The 17,105-nt window shown below is 51.0% G+C and overlaps 1 protein-coding gene across 1 annotated transcript; it reads right to left on the reverse strand.

Annotated features, from left to right (window-relative positions):
- Window positions 1-5,885: 5,885 nt before the first annotated feature.
- Window positions 5,886-17,098, reverse strand: GID4 (GID complex subunit 4 homolog). The gene is made up of 6 exons (XM_066576671.1): window positions 16,812-17,098; window positions 9,982-10,041; window positions 9,613-9,720; window positions 9,436-9,537; window positions 8,848-8,978; window positions 5,886-6,942 (listed from the first exon to the last, which is right to left on the reverse strand). The coding sequence occupies exons 1-6, from the start codon at window positions 16,986-16,988 to the stop codon at window positions 6,879-6,881; spliced, it is 642 nt and encodes a 213-aa protein (XP_066432768.1). The 5' UTR covers window positions 16,989-17,098; the 3' UTR covers window positions 5,886-6,878.
- Window positions 17,099-17,105: the final 7 nt, after the last annotated feature.

A 17,105-nucleotide genomic window follows, 5' to 3' on the forward strand; every position in this document is an offset into this window, starting at 1 on the left:
TAGCTGGAGCATCGATAGAATCGCCTGTAGTCACAATAGTCACTGGCAGAGCTGATCAGGGTCTGCTAGGACCCTGCAGTTCTGCTGTGCCAGGGGATCTCGACAGGCGGCTCACATAGTGGAAGTTATACTTCCACTTAGTACATAGCGCTCAATGAGTGCTATGTATCCGGGAAAGGAGTAAGGCAGAAGGGGTTAGAAACCACTTCTCATCTGTGACTAAAAGCTGACAATCCACACTGCTCCTGCTTGATTGCAGAAGCAGGGGCTTTAATCCCACACCGTATTTTTATTATTGGCTGGGATTAAAGCCCAGGACCAAGCGCCATATATTTACAGCACTTGGTCCTTAATGGGTTAAATGAAGGTGTAAATTCTGGACCAAAATTTCCACTAAATGATGAGGATTGTGCACAGCGGGCGCACTACAGACGTGCCGCAACCTGTATGAAGATAGCCTTAGGGTGGGGATTCACACATGGCCTAAAAATCTGCCACTAGCATGTGCCCTTAGCATTTCTGCATCAAAATCTGCACGCAGAAGTATGCACCAGTGTAATGGATCCATGTAGTTCAGAGCAATAATAGGAAACCACATAGCCTCATTGTCCCCTCCCCTTAGTTAGGCCACCTGCTCATGGGCTGTCGGACCCTGCATGCAGGAATCGACCCGGTGCCCAGCCAGTGACCCTTGCTTACCTCTCTGCCTGCCTTCTCCTCCGCTGTGAATGTGCCAGCTAGAGCGCCAGCCCACACGCAGTACAGAGAACGCCACGGTGATGACACGGCTGCCGCGACCATTCTGCAATGAGGATTACAGAATGGCTGTGGGACAGACACCTTCTATTGACTTCAATGGAAGCCATGCGTACATAGCCCCACAAAATCACAGCATGGTGTGATTTCTCCCCTGCGAGTAGAAAAATCACAATCAATTTCCGCTCATCGGCAGGAAAGCGCGTTGTCTCGTCGTAGGCTATGGGCTGGATTTGCTGCATAATCCGGAGGTGGACTCCCGCTCCAATTTTCACAATGCAAACCCACCAATGTGCAATTTAGGGATTTTACCCCTGGGGTGAATTTTCCAGCCCTATTTTTGTCACCTATCAAAATGATTTTTGCTACATTTTTTCCACGTGACATATAAGGCTATTGAGTTTCTGTTTTCTAATTTTGTTGATGTTAAGATTTTTTTTTTTAAATATTTTGAATTTTTTTTATTTTTAAAATTAGTATAACTACACAAAAAATTGTTTTAGACATTTTGACAATTTGGATGGCAGGGTGCATATGGCATCAGGGCATTTTTTAAATGTATATACTCATTTTTATTTCATTGGGTTTTTTTTTTTTATCTTCCTTTTGTAACTTTTTTTAACCATCTATGTCCCCCGCAAAACGTCATATTAGATCTTTAGGGGTATTGTATTATTTTTTTCCCTTATTTGACACTTTTCCACTGTACCTGGGGATTCCATAGAAGCCATAGCTACAGAGGACAACATCCGCCTGTAGTGACAATAGTCATTGGCAGAGCTGATCAGGGACTGCGAGGGCTCTGCAGCTCTACTGTAAGAGGAGGAGCCGGCCCTCACGTGATTGTGGGGGGCGGATAGTACAAGTAATACTTCCACTCTTTAGTACACAGCGCTCATTGAGCAGTATGTAACCTGGCAAGAACCCGACCTGCTCCTGCTTGATTGCAACAGCAGAGGCTTCAATTCCGTGCTCGTTAGCTGGGATTAAGGCCTCTTTCACTCGGGGAAAGAGATATCGCTGTGAGAAAAATTGCAGCGATATCACAGCTGTGTTCTGTGCGTTTTCTCACGGCGATATTGCCGGTTTGTAGCACTCTTCGGACGGGATTTGAAATATAAGTCATACCCCAAAAAATAAGCTGCATGAAAAATAATACATCACCTACAATGCGTTGTCCGCTCCGCCGCACTTCTCTCCTGCTCCAAAACTTGTCTGTAGTCTTCAGCCAGCGCTGCCTGGGTGGAAGTTCAAAAAACCCACCTCCAGGCAGCACTGGCTTCGATTGCATCTCAAGAGCCGCAGCTCAGCAAATCACTGCAGCGCTTGATAAACCAATCACAGCCATTTAATGATATGCTAGTGATTGGTTCATAGAACCCTGCAGTGATTGGCTCTCGAGTGCCTTGGCTCAACCAATCAGATGCTGCACTTCCTTGAGGCAGGGATTTTAAAACCCCTGACCAGAAAGGGCTTCCTGAGGACTACAAACATGTAGCTGGAGAAGAGACGATGCAGCAGAGCAGACAGGTGATGCACTGTGTTTTTGATGCAGCTAGGGTTAATTTTATGGATCAAATAGGATTTCCTACTGTAAAAGTTGCATCTCAAACAAAAACTGCATTTCATGCGATGCAACTAGAGATGAGCGAACGTGTCCGTTACGGACACATCCGCACCCGGACACCGGCTTTAGCGAACACTGCAGTGTTCGCGCGTAAGTGTCCGGGTGCCGCCGGGGGGCGGGGAGATGCGCGGCGGCGCGGGCGGCAGTAGCGGGGAACAGGGGGGAGCCCTCTCTCTCTCCCTCTCCCCCCCACTCCCCGCCGCACCCCCCCGCGCTGCCACGGCGGCCCCCGAACTTTTTCGCCCGAACACCGAGGTGTTCGCAAAGTTCGGTGTTCGGGCGAAAAAGGGGCGGGGCCGAACGTGTTCGCTCATCTCTAGATGCAACACAAAGGAAGGCTCCATAGGGAAATATGGGCTACAAAACATTGCAAATCGCGGCTCTATAGAGCATGCTGCGATTTTGTAATCTCGCAATGTACCGTAGCAGCCTACAAAACATCGCTAATGCGAAGGAAGCTATTGCAAAGCATGGGCTTCACATACACGCGATTTGTAGCACGGTCGCATCGCAAAAAAATCATGGGATTTTGTCACCCATGTGAAAGCAGCCTAAAGCCCAGGACTGAGCGCCATATACTTACCGCGCTTGGTCCTTAAGGGGTTTTCCAGGACTAAACTATTAGGCCGTTTTCACATGGGCCAAGAAAAATGCACAAGATTTGTGTATTGCAAGATGCACAAATATGAACCCCATTCTTTTGACTAGGATCATAGACATGAGCAATTTTCCCTGCAGAGGAGGAGAAAATACAGGGTCCATCTAATTCTCCATCCTCTCAGGATTGGTGGGGGGAGCTGCTGCTGTGCTCTATAGACTGTACACAGAGAACTGCAGGGATTCTGCTCTGTTACACACACCATAACTTCACCATCTTGGCCTGTAAGCAATTTAGCAGTAGACGCGTATAAACACCCTTCGCTATCTCAACATTAGCACCAGCATCCACTTATGTGTCTTCCCCTCCTTTCTGCATACAGTACACTTAGCAGGATGGGCACTCATTCCTCTGCTCTGCTGTCCTAGCATCCCTTGTCAATCAGGTGACAGCAAGTTAGAGGGAAAAGAGACAGCACTTTAGAGAGATTTTTCTGCAGAGAAACCATTATTTTAGGTAAAGTAAATAGCAGTTTTGTTTATTAGCACACTGGCAATCATATATCATCGCATGTAATGTAAATTAAAAGGGTTTTTCCCATGACTAAAATATTGATGAGCTATCAATACATCATTAATATGTGGGGGGTTTCCACTGAGGACCCCCATTGATCAGCTGGTTGAAGAGGTTGCAAAGCTCAGGTGAGCGCCATAGCCTCTTCTCGGTGGACCAGGCACAGCGCTGTACTCCTTACCATAGCTGTGCCTGATAGAGTAGCTCAATCCCATTCACTTCTATGGGACTGAGCAGCTCTTCAACCATAGGCATTTAAGGAAAGAGCGTTCCCGCGCCCCTCTCCAGAGCATGGGGTAGATGAGTAACCCCGTTGTAGCAGCAGAAATGGAGAAGGCGCTGGGATTACACAGTCAGGTTTGCTGTGCCACGCCATTTCTTTCAGGCATGATTTGTAAGCCAATATCAAGAATGTCTCCAAAACCGAGACGTGTAACAAATCCTTGCAGAAGCTTTTGTATCATGGGTGCCCGATTTTGGGTTGTAAAATCAAGACCAGAATACTATCCTCCGTAGGGGCCTCAGGCTGCATTCAGTGAAGAGTATTATGGATGAGGGTCCTGGCCAGACTGTGGGTCAACTGACCCGAACTCACACCACCATGGAGATAGAGAATACTGCGAGTTCAAGCGTTTAGACCCACAGTAGGGCCAGGCCACTCTCCATAATACCAGCAGTGTCCTGGCCCAACTGTGGGTCTGAAGGCTTGAACTCGCAGCATTATCTCCAGGGTGGTGTTGGTTCGGGTCAGTTGACAGTCAGGCCAGGACCCTCATCCAGAACACCCGCACATGGCACGCATTCTTACAGTCATATTAACAACTATAAAAGGGGAAAGAAAAATAGTTCCAGGCTCAAAAATGTAATGGTGCAAATATACCATTAAAGGGGTCATCTCAGGACAGCCCCTACCTGAAATACAGCCGGCCACGTCCTAAAGTGCGGGACAGCAGAGGACCCGTAAGGTCGTGTTCTCACAGTGTTACTGTGGATATTCCTCAGCACTGACCGTACCAGCCGTGTGGAAGAGAATTAAAACAGAATCTTCACATGGAGCAGAAACTTTAGAAAAAAACCCACAAAACCTTGCAGTTTTCGAAAAGCGCTGCGAATTCTGCATCCACATTATGCCCATTTATGCAGATTTAACCCCTGGATTTCAAGAGTTGCAAAGAAACTGCAAAAAGTGCAACATATAGGTGCCAATTTGTTAACCGCAGCGAATACTTGCCATACGAAGGTACCCTCCGAGACGCACGGCTGGGCTGCGCCGTTTGCATAACTCCCACTGCCTTCTATGAGTTATAGAAACGATTTAGCAAAGCCCACGCGGTTTCCGTAATTCTGACCACCTCATACAACCGGCTGGTGGCAGTTGGGGCCAAAAATCAGACCTAGGCTCAGGCTTCCAGAGGTGGCGCCTGGCTGTATATGACTTGGGCTGGGTCGAGAGGTAAGGTCTATCATAAGGCCAGTCTCACATGGGTATATGCGCATTTCGGCCACGCAAATACAGCGCGTTTGCGTGACCAAAACGCGCTTTGATCCACATGTATGTGTACCCAAATGCACCACATTTGCAAACAAAAAATACAGACAATTTCACGCTTTCTGTGTATGTTGTGCGCATTTACGCAAACCCGCCGATTTCAAAGGGGTATTGCGGTGCGCAAAAACACACAGCACAGGTCATGGCAAGTATTTTCTCAAGTGATCACACATGCCGTGAAAAAAAGTACGCTCATGTGAATGAGTCCATTGAAGTCAATGGGTTCTATTCATTGCCCATTGGGCACACGTAATACGCTGCACAACCACGCCCATGTGAACAAACCCTAAGGCCCCCTGCACCCTAGCATATTTGGGGCTTGGTGCTCTCCGTGATAATACACAGTTAACACGCAGCCCCATTATAGACCTAGGAGGATATGCACATTGACTTTTTTCCCCACACAGGCCAGTGGTTGACCTGTAAAAACTCATTGCAAGTCCTATACATATCCGTTCCCCGGATGAGACATCGAATATGCCAGTGCATGCTTCTGCGTAAATCGGGCAGCACACGGACTTGTGTTGCATGTGCTGCCCAAGCCTCAGAGCAGAACTCCAGCACACAGCTGGGGCGCACGTAGTCGTGTTTGTCTGCATGTAAAGAAAACATTGAAGCAACAGATCAGCAGTAGAACGGCAAAAAGTTTTTGACATTTGCAATTTTTTTTTTCCCCTGCGATGGGAAAAGAAAAAAAAAAGTTAAAAGATGGATGTTTCTTGGTAAATGTGCAATGTGCAGCGGCTGTGGAATAGACAAGTAGTCTCAAGCGTTTGCAGGAATCAGAGAGAAAAGCTAGCCACGCTTTAATCCATGACACATAGCAAATAAGACAACAACTCCAAACAGCTCCTCGCAACCAGTCACTTGCGCCAACAGTCCGCCTCGCCGCTGGTCATTACCTCTTCGGCTGCAGGACAACATGCTGCCTGTCATGACCACAGTCTGCCAGCAGATGGCGCTGTTCCCTCACTTTTCATTAGACCCTTGAGAAGCAGGATATACAGGATTCATTAATGAGACTGAATAAGCAGGGGGTGCAATGCATTTCCATCACCTGTTCAGTATACCCTGGAAAAATATGGCCGCCACAAAATACATCACTGACTTGTTGTCTTCAGCGTGGTCAGTGCTCGGAGGGCGTCCATAGATCTATACTTTGATTAAATATATGTGTATTTATAATATATATTTATAGATATAGAAAAAAAAAATCTGACATTTTCCATTTTCAATGTGAAAACGGGGAAATGTATTGCAGTCCGGAATACGTTTTCCTTTTGACATTGGGACCGGGTAGACGAGACCTATAGATCTGCTAATTAGGTGAGGGAGGGGTAGATCCCCCTAAGGTGGAGTGTGTAGCTCATGTATGTTGTGCTGAGAGTCACAGACCCCCATCTAATAAGTCTGTACTTTACAACCACCCCCTTCTGCGTCAGGCTGGGGTTATAATTCACGTTCTAGTCCTATGCCCCATCCAGCCGCAGGACGAGGGGCTGTATTAGGTGAGCGCTCCATGGGGGCGGAGCGGGTGGGGGGATAAAGCCGGAGCAGTAATGTCAAGCAGGAAAAGAAAAAAAAAATAGTTAAAAGAAAACCCAGCGCATTAAAATAAAAACTGCGTACAGATTGGCCGCCGCTGCACGTGTCATTGCTTTAACACTCATACATTCTTTTCAGAGTCTCTGACAGAAAAGAAACAGCGGGTTTCGGTGCGGACAGCTCCATTCTGTCTGTGTGGGAGGGGTGGCAACGGCGAGGTCAGGCTTCTGTCACCGAAATTCATAGATAGGTGCACTGTGTTCTGGGACGTGGGTCAGGTTTAAAGACTGATACCTGCAAAGGGAATAGAAATAGAAGTTAAGAAGGTAGGCAATGCAGAATATGGCGTTTATAAAGACTCTGCTTGCTGTCAGGAAGTGCTTTAATTGTCCCGCAATATGCCCGCGACTAGTGAAGTTTTATAGCCCATGTTTCCCTATGGAGCCTTCCTTTGTTGCAGCGCATGAAAACACGATTTTCGTGCGATGCAACGTTTACAGTAGGAAATCCTACTGGAAAAGCTATAATCGAAGGCCTGCTGCAGGGAAAAATAAAAGTATACATTACCTTAGAAGCGCTGTCAGTCCAGCCGCATTTTCTCCCCGCACCCCCGGCACTGATCATCTTTTCTGGCCGGGGATTGAAAAATTCCTGCCTCCTGGAAGCACCACCTCTGATTGGCTGATGCTTAGCCAATCACAGCCATTCATCGAGAGCTGGCTCTGATTAGCTACGTGTCAGCCAATCACAAGGGAGGTGGGGATTTTTCAATTCCTATCCAGAAGAGATAAAGACCAGTGCTGGGGACCAGGAAGAAGCTGCAGTAGCGCTTCTAAGGTGACGTATACTTTTTTCTATTGCAGCTAGGCTTATTTTCAGGGTAGGGCTTATATTTCAAGCCAAAAATCCTTGCAAGTGGTGCTATGAAGTGTGACTTTGTAGCGCTACAAAATCACAGTGATACCATGTTGCCCGTGTGAAGGAGGCCTTAGCAATCTGCAGTGACCCCCATTGACATTAGTAAGTGTCAGATTGCAAGGCAACACAGCGAGCTTTGGTCATGTGGGCAAAGTCACCATGTAACTACCTAGCCCAAAACCCGTCACAGCTGATTGAGTGTTACAAAGTTTCAGTGGAGGGAAAATGTAACAAAGTAACAGAGCAGAGATTTGCACTGGAGAATTTAGTTCACATTGTTCTATCCGGTCTTGACAATCCTAACAGACCCTCAAGCATGTAGGGATGGGGTGATATTTCCGTACAAACTTTGCCAGCAAGTTGCAGAACACACCGTGGTTGATATTCACATAACTTGGTTCACATGTACGGGCCGTCCCCACTGCCGTTTGCCGCATACGTTTTACATATAGACATCTGAAAAGATATCCCTATGTGAAACGGATGAAGCAAGAGTCAGTATGGACGGGCTCCTTAGTGCGGATTTTGATGTGGAAGCACAACAGATTTCACCTTTTTAACTTTAAACTCTGCTGCTGGCCAGTGGTGCACATTTTGGTACAGATTCTGCTGCAGAACATCTTCTACATGTGAACGCTCCCTTACCATAACGTTTATTGTGATGGCCTAACAGTTAGAGAATTAACAAGACTAATAATGTTTTGCCAATAAGGACATCTAGCCCCCAGAATACATGTCTGATTACTAGGAGGTCTGACCACTAGGACCCTCAGTGATCCCAAGACCAGCACCCCAAATTCCCATCATTAACTGAGTGGCAGTGTGCATGCATGATCAACTCCATTCACTTCTATGGGATGGAGAGAAATCAATGCGCTTGGCAATGAATGGAATAGTCGTAATGCATGCACACTGTTGCTCCATCCACGTGGGGAATGTGCGGTGCAGAGCTTGAGATCGCTGGGGATCCCAGTAGTCTATAGAGGAAACATGTGTTTATTAGGGAACAGTAAATGGGGGTCTACCCAAGATTGATTTTTTTTGGTAGGTGTAATGGTGCATGGCAGCAAATCGACCATCATATTACAGAGCCCGAGGCATTCCTTGCACCACTGTATAGAGCCTACATGAAAGGTGTTGCATTTGGTGCTAGAAACATGGTAGCAGGATGAACTTGTGGTCAAGGTAACACCACCACACCTGAAATTTTCCAGTACTGCTGCGATGCTAAAATAAACTGCAATCGGAGAAAAAAAAATTAAAGCCTTGCACAGTTCTCACCATTCTGAGCTCCGGTGATAATAATAACCCTCTATGGACGCGGCTGACTTCTGGAAGCAAATGTAGTAGAAGCCGGCAAAGGAAGCGCCACTGATGTCTTTGATTGTATGATCGGGCACCAGGAACTGCTCCTGCAGAGGAGAGAGGAAACCCCGTGAACCACATTCCAGGGCTATAAACTGCACCATTAGAAGGGGTTGTCCGGGACTGAATATTGATGATCTATCCTAAGGCCATCATTAATTGATCACGCAAGTCTGCTGCTCAGGACCCCCCTTGTGATCAGCTGTTACCCGGCTCGCTTACAGCCCTGTTCAGATTGCAGTAACCCAGGCTGGTTTAAAAATTAATCTAGTGAGAACTATGCCTGCAGTACCAACCCAAGCCACTGCAACATGTACAGAGCTATCTGCTTCAAGTTTCGCCTACACCGACATCAGACTGGTTAACAGTTGATATGGCAGGGATTCCCGAGCAGTGGACCCTAGCCGATGAGCCATCATCAGGATAGGTTATCAATAGTTCATCCATGGACAACCCTTTTAATAAGAGGGATCAGCCCCTTTAAATAGAGGTCACAGAACGCACCTTCCATCTCATGAAGACGTAGTCTCCTGCTTTCAGTTCCTCAAATCCAAAGTCATCGGAATTAAAAGTTTTTGCGTACTGATAGAAAGCCTGGAACTTCCCCTGTTGAGAAACATGACGGGTCAGAGCCTGGGGGACATAAGAAAATAAGACGGCAGCCGCCAAGCCCGCACTCACCCAATGCTTTCTGTCCACGTCTTCATCTGCGTCCCACTTTCTCGTTAGGAAAGGATGTTTTCTACTAATTATCTCCCCTTCGAAGAAGGTGGTGAGGGTCGGGTACTCCTGGAAGAAAGGAGGGGGGAATAGATTAATCAAAGGGCACAACAAGACACCTTCAAGACATCACAGAGGTGTGAGCACAGCATAGAGATTCCCCTTGGCAGGGGCTATATGTTTGCAGGGGGCTCAGAATGGGTGGTGGAGGTCCCCAATGTCAAGAGGCCCTACTGCAAATAAGGAGGGGAATTACAAAACCCCATAGGAGGAGCCCCATAGGACGCTGGGTAAGGGGTTTCCCTGACTACACAGCAGGGGAAGACTTACCTCAGTAAGGCCTTTTATCTTCAAGTATCCACACAAATACGCATTCTCCATGTCCACGTGCTAAGGAGCAGAACAAGAAGACATGAGAAATGGCGCCAGATTACAGCAGAGAGGCTCAAAAACAACATTTTAAAAGTGTCACTGTCACTTTAAGAAAAGCTTATGTGTCCAGGCCCCCAGGACAACACATTAACATAGGGATGCTGGATTCCAGAATGCTAATAAAATAGCCAATCAGACCGAAGCTCAAGTGTCGCTAATATAATGCATCAAGAAGTGTTGTCATAGGGACACATGCAAAGAATATCATGGGCCTTCCCCTTTAAGATCCCAGACACAAGACTCAAGTGATCCCGCAGCCCAGACCGGGCAGATCACAGCCAGATGAAGTGGCTGCCAAATGCCGGGACTGCCGGCATCAGGAGTGATCAGCCACCGCCACAGGTGACTCACTGCAAGTGTCACAACACCTGACTGACCACCCCACCCCCGCTCATAAAGAGGAGATTATAGACATACGAGGGACAACGCCATTCCATATCCAATGAGTCATCCCATCACAGGACAGGAGGTGGTCCGACCACGAGACCCTCAGCGATCCTGAAGTGTGCGCAGTGGAGACCATGTATGCCCACCTCTGCTCCATTCACTGCAATGGGAGTACAGGAGGTAGCTGAGCGCTAAATCTCCGTCCTCCCTACACACTGGGGACTGGCGGGGGTCCCTGCGGTGAGACCCCACTGATCAGCAAGTTACCCCTATCCTGTGGTTAGAGGATCACTTGCCATGATGGAAGAAGCCCTCTAATAGTCCTACAATGAGACGTCCTGCAACTTTCTATCATACTTTTTTCATTATTTCTAAGATCTCTGCTTGCCATCAGTGAATTAGAAAATCCTTATTTACATTCAGACCTAAAGCTTACAGCTGAGGGTTCGCTACAGTTGTACCCAGTACTCTGTCAGCTTGATGCATCCTTCTTCTGATAGTTTGCTACAATGTATCAGTCTAGAGTCCAGAATGTTTTGCTAGGATTAACCCTGTAGTGTCAGGTCATGTGCTCCTGCATGCAGTAGTCACGTTTCTCGGCTGACTAACGCACTGTGGTGACCGATTGTATGTTACAGGTCAGGTGACCCCAGCCCCCCCCCATCCCCCCTCCCAGCCAGGTCTGAAATAATGTATAAATCTATAATGATCTAATAGAAGATCGTTATGGGCACGGCACAGACCGCAGGGGTCACATGAGGACAGGCACGGCCATGTGTGATGTCTGTCCAGGGACGGACGGCCCCAACTCTAATTCTAATGAGGAGGGGGCGCTGTGTACAGATGCCATGCTACATCATGAGATGGCAATGCTGCCATGTGAGATGGACACCCCACCATTGCGTTGGGTTAACCCACTACGATTTTACAGGTGACCCTTACCCCTGTACCGGGGGCACTCTACAATCACCCCATATATAGGGGAGTCGCTTCTATAACCCAAGGGAAGAGAAGGGACCGTATACAGCATCCAACTAGGGATATATATCCACAGTATACAGAGGATATATGGTAGAGACATGGCTGGTATACAGGGGATAAACCGTATCTACCGTAGATAAGATATGGAGATCTATGGGTGGTATACAGGGCTACATGGATGGCATGTGTATACACAGTATATAGATGTAAGGCCAGCTGCACACGACCGGGTCAGATTCCGCATGCGAGAGCTCGCAGCTGAATCCAGTCCTGACCGCGACCGATGGCCACGATCCTCTTCTCTATCATCTGTATTGTGGATGGTCCAAACCTTCACTGTGGAACATGGGCAGTACAGAGCTCTTTAAAAAGTGTCCCCGTGCCATGGGGTGGCGATGACATGGGTGGCGATGACATGGGTGGCGATGACTTCCCCGCAATGTCAATTACGAATGGGCCACGGGTCAGACGGCTTCCACTGACTTTAACGGAAGCCGTCCGTGCAGAACCCACACGAAAATACAGCCTGATGCAAATGTTCCTCCGATCGCAGAAACTGCAATTAGTTCCAAGAGTGTAGGTAAAAGCGCTTTTACATCGCATGTAACGAGCGGCGGTGCGGACGCCGAGGGCAGAATCCACAATGCTAACCCGTGCGCAGGTGGCCTAATAAGGAGCTCTATGGAGAGTATACCTATAGAAGGTATATAAAGATCTATGTACAGCATACAGAGGAGAAATGGTATATACATAGCATGTGGAGGTCTACGGCAACATGCAGATAGTACGTGTATGTAGACCTTCAATGGGCAGTATACGATGACATGGCTATATAAAAAGTCCACACACCCCTGTTAAAATGCTCCAGGGCATTACATGTACCATGGGACACAGTGGAGACAGTCAGCAGGAAGGGGATTACATTGGGCACAACGGTGACATCACCAAGAACTGGACGTCCCTCAGAAATTCATGAAAAGGTCAGAACAAAATTGTTCCGCGAGGCTCCAAGAGGCCGACAGCAACGCTAAAGGAGCTGCAGGAGTTTCCGGCAGGTCCTGGTTGTGAAGTCATGTGACAACCATCTGCTGTATTCTTCATATGTCGGGGCTGTGGGGGGGGAGGGCAAGATGGAAGCCTTTTCAAGCCGGTTATGTTTTACCAAAACCCCCATTGCATCTGCTAGAAGTCTGTGGGACGTGTTCTGTATGATGAGACCGAGGGGGACTTGTTGTCAGAATTCCAGAAGGTGTTTGGTGTAAAGCCAACACTGCCATCACTAGAAGACCCCCGACCCGCAGTGAGGATGGTGGTGGTGGGGGGGGCATTATGTGCGGGGCTGTTCTGCTGCAGGAACTGGGGCTTTAGTCAAGGTGGAGGGGATTATGAACAGTCCCAAATATCAGCCCATGTTGGCTCAAAACCTTCAGGCTTCGGCGAAACAGCTGAAGATGAAGAGGAACTTCACCTTTCCGCACAACAACCCGAAGCAGATCTCCAAATCACCAGAAGAGCGGCTTCACCAGAAGATTAAAGTTATGGAATGGCCCAGCCAGAGCCCAGACCTGAATCCTATTGAAGATCTGTGGGTGACCTGAAGAGGGCGCTGCACACGGGATGCCTTCGCCATCTGACAGATTTAGAGCGCTGTTGCAAGGAAGAGTGGGCAAAGATTGCCAACACAAGATGTGGCATGCTGGTAGACACCGACCCAAAAACACTGAATGCCGTCAGTGTCAGAGGGGGCCCCGCCAAGTGCCCCAGAGGGGGCCCCGCCAAGTGCCCCAGAGGGGGCCCCGCCAAGTGCCCCAGAGGGGGCCCCGCCAAGTGCCCCAGAGGGGGCTCCGCCAAGTGCCCCAGAGGGGGCTCCGCCAAGTGCCCCAGAGGGGGCCCCGCCAAGTGCCCCAGAGGGGGCCCCGCCAAGTGCCCCAGAGGGGGCCCCGCCAAGTGCCCCAGAGGGGGCCCCGCCAAGTGCCCCAGAGGGGGCTCCGCCAAGTGCCCCAGAGGGGGCTCCGCCAAGTGCCCCAGAGGGGGCTCCGCCAAGTGCCTCAGAGGGGGCTCCGCCAAGTGCCCCAGAGGGGGCTCCGCCAAGTGCCCCAGAGGGGGCTCCGCCAAGTGCCTCAGAGGGGGCTCCGCCAAGTGCCTCAGAGGGGGCTCCGCCAAGTGCCTCAGAGGGGGCTCCGCCAAGTGCCTCAGAGGGGGCTCCGCCAAGTGCCTCAGAGGGGGCTCCGCCAAGTGCCTCAGAGGGGGCTCCGCCAAGTGCCTCAGAGGGGGCTCCGCCAAGTGCCTCAGAGGGGGCTCCGCCAAGTGCCTCAGAGGGGGCTCCGCCAAGTGCCTCAGAGGGGGCTCCGCCAAGTGCCTCAGAGGGGGCTCCGCCAAGTGCCTCAGAGGGGGCTCCGCCAAGTGCCTCAGAGGGGGCTCCGCCAAGTGCCTCAGAGGGGGCTCCGCCAAGTGTCTCAGAGGGGGCTCCGCCAAGTGTCTCAGAGGGGGCTCCGCCAAGTGTCTCAGAGGGGGCTCCGCCAAGTGTCTCAGAGGGGGCTCCGCCAAGTGTTAGTTTGCTTCCCGGTGGCTTGTAGACAGCAGCTCACACTGAGGGGCACATCTGACAGGGTTCAGCATTGGCAGATTGTTTTAAACATGGCAACAACCTGGTATTATAACGGGTGTGGAGACTTTATATGCACAGTAGATGGTATATAGGTGATAAGCAGTATATACAGCGACATATGGATGGCAGCCAGGTATCTACAAACAATACATGACTATACAGTATAAGGATATATGGGCAGTATACAGGGAATAAACACTATATACATATTATATGGAGATGACGAGTATATACAGGACTATATGGATACCATATAGGGGATATACGGGGCTGTATGCATGGCATTTGGGGATAACTAGAATATATGGATGGCTCCCAGACATGTATATATTCTATGGACCGCCTGCAGGGTGGCAGAGGGAACAAGGAGTGTGTGAATATATAAGTTAGTGTACAGGGAGGTCTATGCATAGTATACATATGTTACATGGAAAAGCCCCTAATATCCAGCATATAGGGCTACGCAGACAGTATAAGGCGGCCTGCAGACAGGCCGGATCCGGCGACGAGGATTCTCGCCAAGGGACCCGACCCGGGCGCCTGCAGGGACCAGCGTGTACTCACCCGTGCCCACAGCTCCGGCTGTTTGATGTGCCGGCTGCCGGCGCAGACCGGAGTCGGCGGTAGGTGAGTTGACGTTTGCAAGACCCGCACAGAAATAGGACATGCCGCGGTTTTGTTTGCCGCACGAGATTTCGCACGGCCAAACCGCGGCCGTCTGCATAGGCTAGTGTTTGTTAACGCAATCCTATGCAGGCTTACAGCGGCGGAAATCCTGCTTGTGTGCAGGCGCCCTAACTAGTATAAACCAGGAGATGGCGCTACAGCTATCCCCTGAAGGTATATAGACAATATGTATACATACACAACACGCAGACGTTCATACATTATGTAGGGATGGTATAGGGAGTAAACACTATATACCACATGGAGATCTATGGGTGGTATATTAGAGATAACGAGTATATACAGCACTGTACAGATGGCCCCTATAGATCTATGACAATACATGTATATAGAGCATGAAGATGTTATACATCGTATACGGAGATATACTGGTAATATTCTGGCTTATACTGACAGCATAATGGGGGGCAACTGGTATCTACGGACACTATATGGGGGCCAGCTGGTACATACAGCACTGTACGGAGGGTCCTTGGAGATCTAAGGACAATACCTGTATATACAGTGTGTAGACAGTACACGAAGGGGGACAGCCGGCACCGGCGGGGGCCACACGGACGGTACGCGGGGGACAGCCGGCACCTGCGGGGGGCCACGCGGGGGACAGCCGGCACCTGCGGGGGGCCACGCGGGGGACAGCCGGCACCTGCGGGGGGCCACGCGGGGGACAGCCGGCACCTGCGGGGGGCCACGCGGGGGACAGCCGGCACCTGCGGGGGGCCACGCGGGGGACAGCCGGCACCTGCGGGGGGCCACGCGGGGGACAGCCGGCACCTGCGGGGGGCCACGCGGGGGATAGCCGGCACCTGCGGGGGGGCCACGCGGGGGATAGCCGGCACCTGCGGGGGGGCCACGCGGACGGTACGCGGGGGATAACCGGCATCTGCGGGGGCTATGCGGACGGTACATGGGGGATAACCGGCATCTGCGGGGGCTATGCGGACGGTACATGGGGGATAACCGGTATCTGCGGGGGCTATGCGGACGGTACATGGGGGATAACCGGTATCTGCGGGGGCTATGCGGACGGTACATGGGGGATAACCGGTATCTGCGGGGGCTATGCGGACGGTACATGGGGGATAACCGGTATCTGCGGGGGCTATGCGGACGGTACATGGGGGATAACCGGTATCTGCGGGGGCTATGCGGACGGTACATGGGGGATAACCGGTATCTGCGGGGGCTATGCGGACGGTACATGGGGGATAACCGGTATCTGCGGGGGCTATGCGGACGGTATATGGGGGATAACCGGTATCTGCGGGGGCTATGCGGACGGTATATGGGGGATAACCGGTATCTGCGGGGGCTATGCGGACGGTATATGGGGGATAACCGGTATCTGCGGGGGCTATGCGGACGGTATATGGGGGATAACCGGTATCTGCGGGGGCTATGCGGACGGTACATGGGGGATAACCGGTATCTGCGGGGGCTATGCGGACGGTACATGGGGGATAACCGGTATCTGCGGGGGCTATGCGGACGGTACATGGGGGATAACCGGTATCTGCGGGGGCTATGCGGACGGTACATGGGGGATAACCGGTATCTGCGGGGGCTATGCGGACGGTATATGGGGGATAACCGGTATCTGCGGGGGCTATGCGGACGGTATATGGGGGATAACCGGTATCTGCGGGGGCTATGCGGACGGTATATGGGGGATAACCGGTATCTGCGGGGGCTATGCGGACGGTATATGGGGGATAACCGGTATCTGCGGGGGCTATGCGGACGGTATATGGGGGATAACCGGTATCTGCGGGGGCTATGCGGACGGTATATGGGGGATAACCGGTATCTGCGGGGGCTATGCGGACGGTATATGGGGGATAACCGGTATCTGCGGGGGCTATGCGGACGGTATATGGGGGATAACCGGTATCTGCAGGGCTATGAGGACGGCCCCAGGAAATCTACGGACAGGCCGTGTATATTCGGTGTGCAGCCGTTACACGAAGACATACGGAAGGTAGGGGGGACAAGTAGTAGACGGGGGCAGTGCCCGGGTATACCGGCAGCACCGGGGGTCCCCCGTCGGCCCCGCTCCCCGGCTCACCTGCAGGACCACCTCCACATCGTACGAGTTGCCTTTGCTCTTCTGGTGCCCCCGGAACTTGGAGCCGCTGTACAGCAGGGTGGTGGCCACCCCGGGCTGCTGCGTGTTGATGGGAGGTGGCGGGATGAGGGACGAGGAGCCGGAGGCCGTGCTGCTGGCCTCGGTTCGGACCGGCATGTCCAGGGCCGGCCCCCCCGCCGCTGGGCACAGCTCGTCCCGCACGGCTCGGCCGCTTCTCCGCTCCCGGCCTGAGCGCCTGGGCCTCTCCGCCACCGAGCGCGGCGATTGGTCGCG

This window comes from Eleutherodactylus coqui, chromosome 8, assembly GCF_035609145.1.
Source record: "Eleutherodactylus coqui strain aEleCoq1 chromosome 8, aEleCoq1.hap1, whole genome shotgun sequence".
NCBI lineage: Eukaryota > Metazoa > Chordata > Amphibia > Anura > Eleutherodactylidae > Eleutherodactylus > Eleutherodactylus coqui.

Excerpts from the sequence above, each read along its gene's own strand:
- GID4 (XM_066576671.1), bottom strand. The coding sequence starts at position 16,988 with ATGCCGGTCCGAACCGAGGCCAGCAGCACGGCCTCCGGCTCCTCGTCC. Across the intron at positions 8,979-9,435 it reads ACGTCTTCATGAGATGGAAG|GAGCAGTTCCTGGTGCCCGA; the intron begins GTGCGTTCTGTG and ends TCTCCTCTGCAG. Across the intron at positions 6,943-8,847 it reads TATCACCGGAGCTCAGAATG|GTATCAGTCTTTAAACCTGA; the intron begins GTGAGAACTGTG and ends TTCCCTTTGCAG.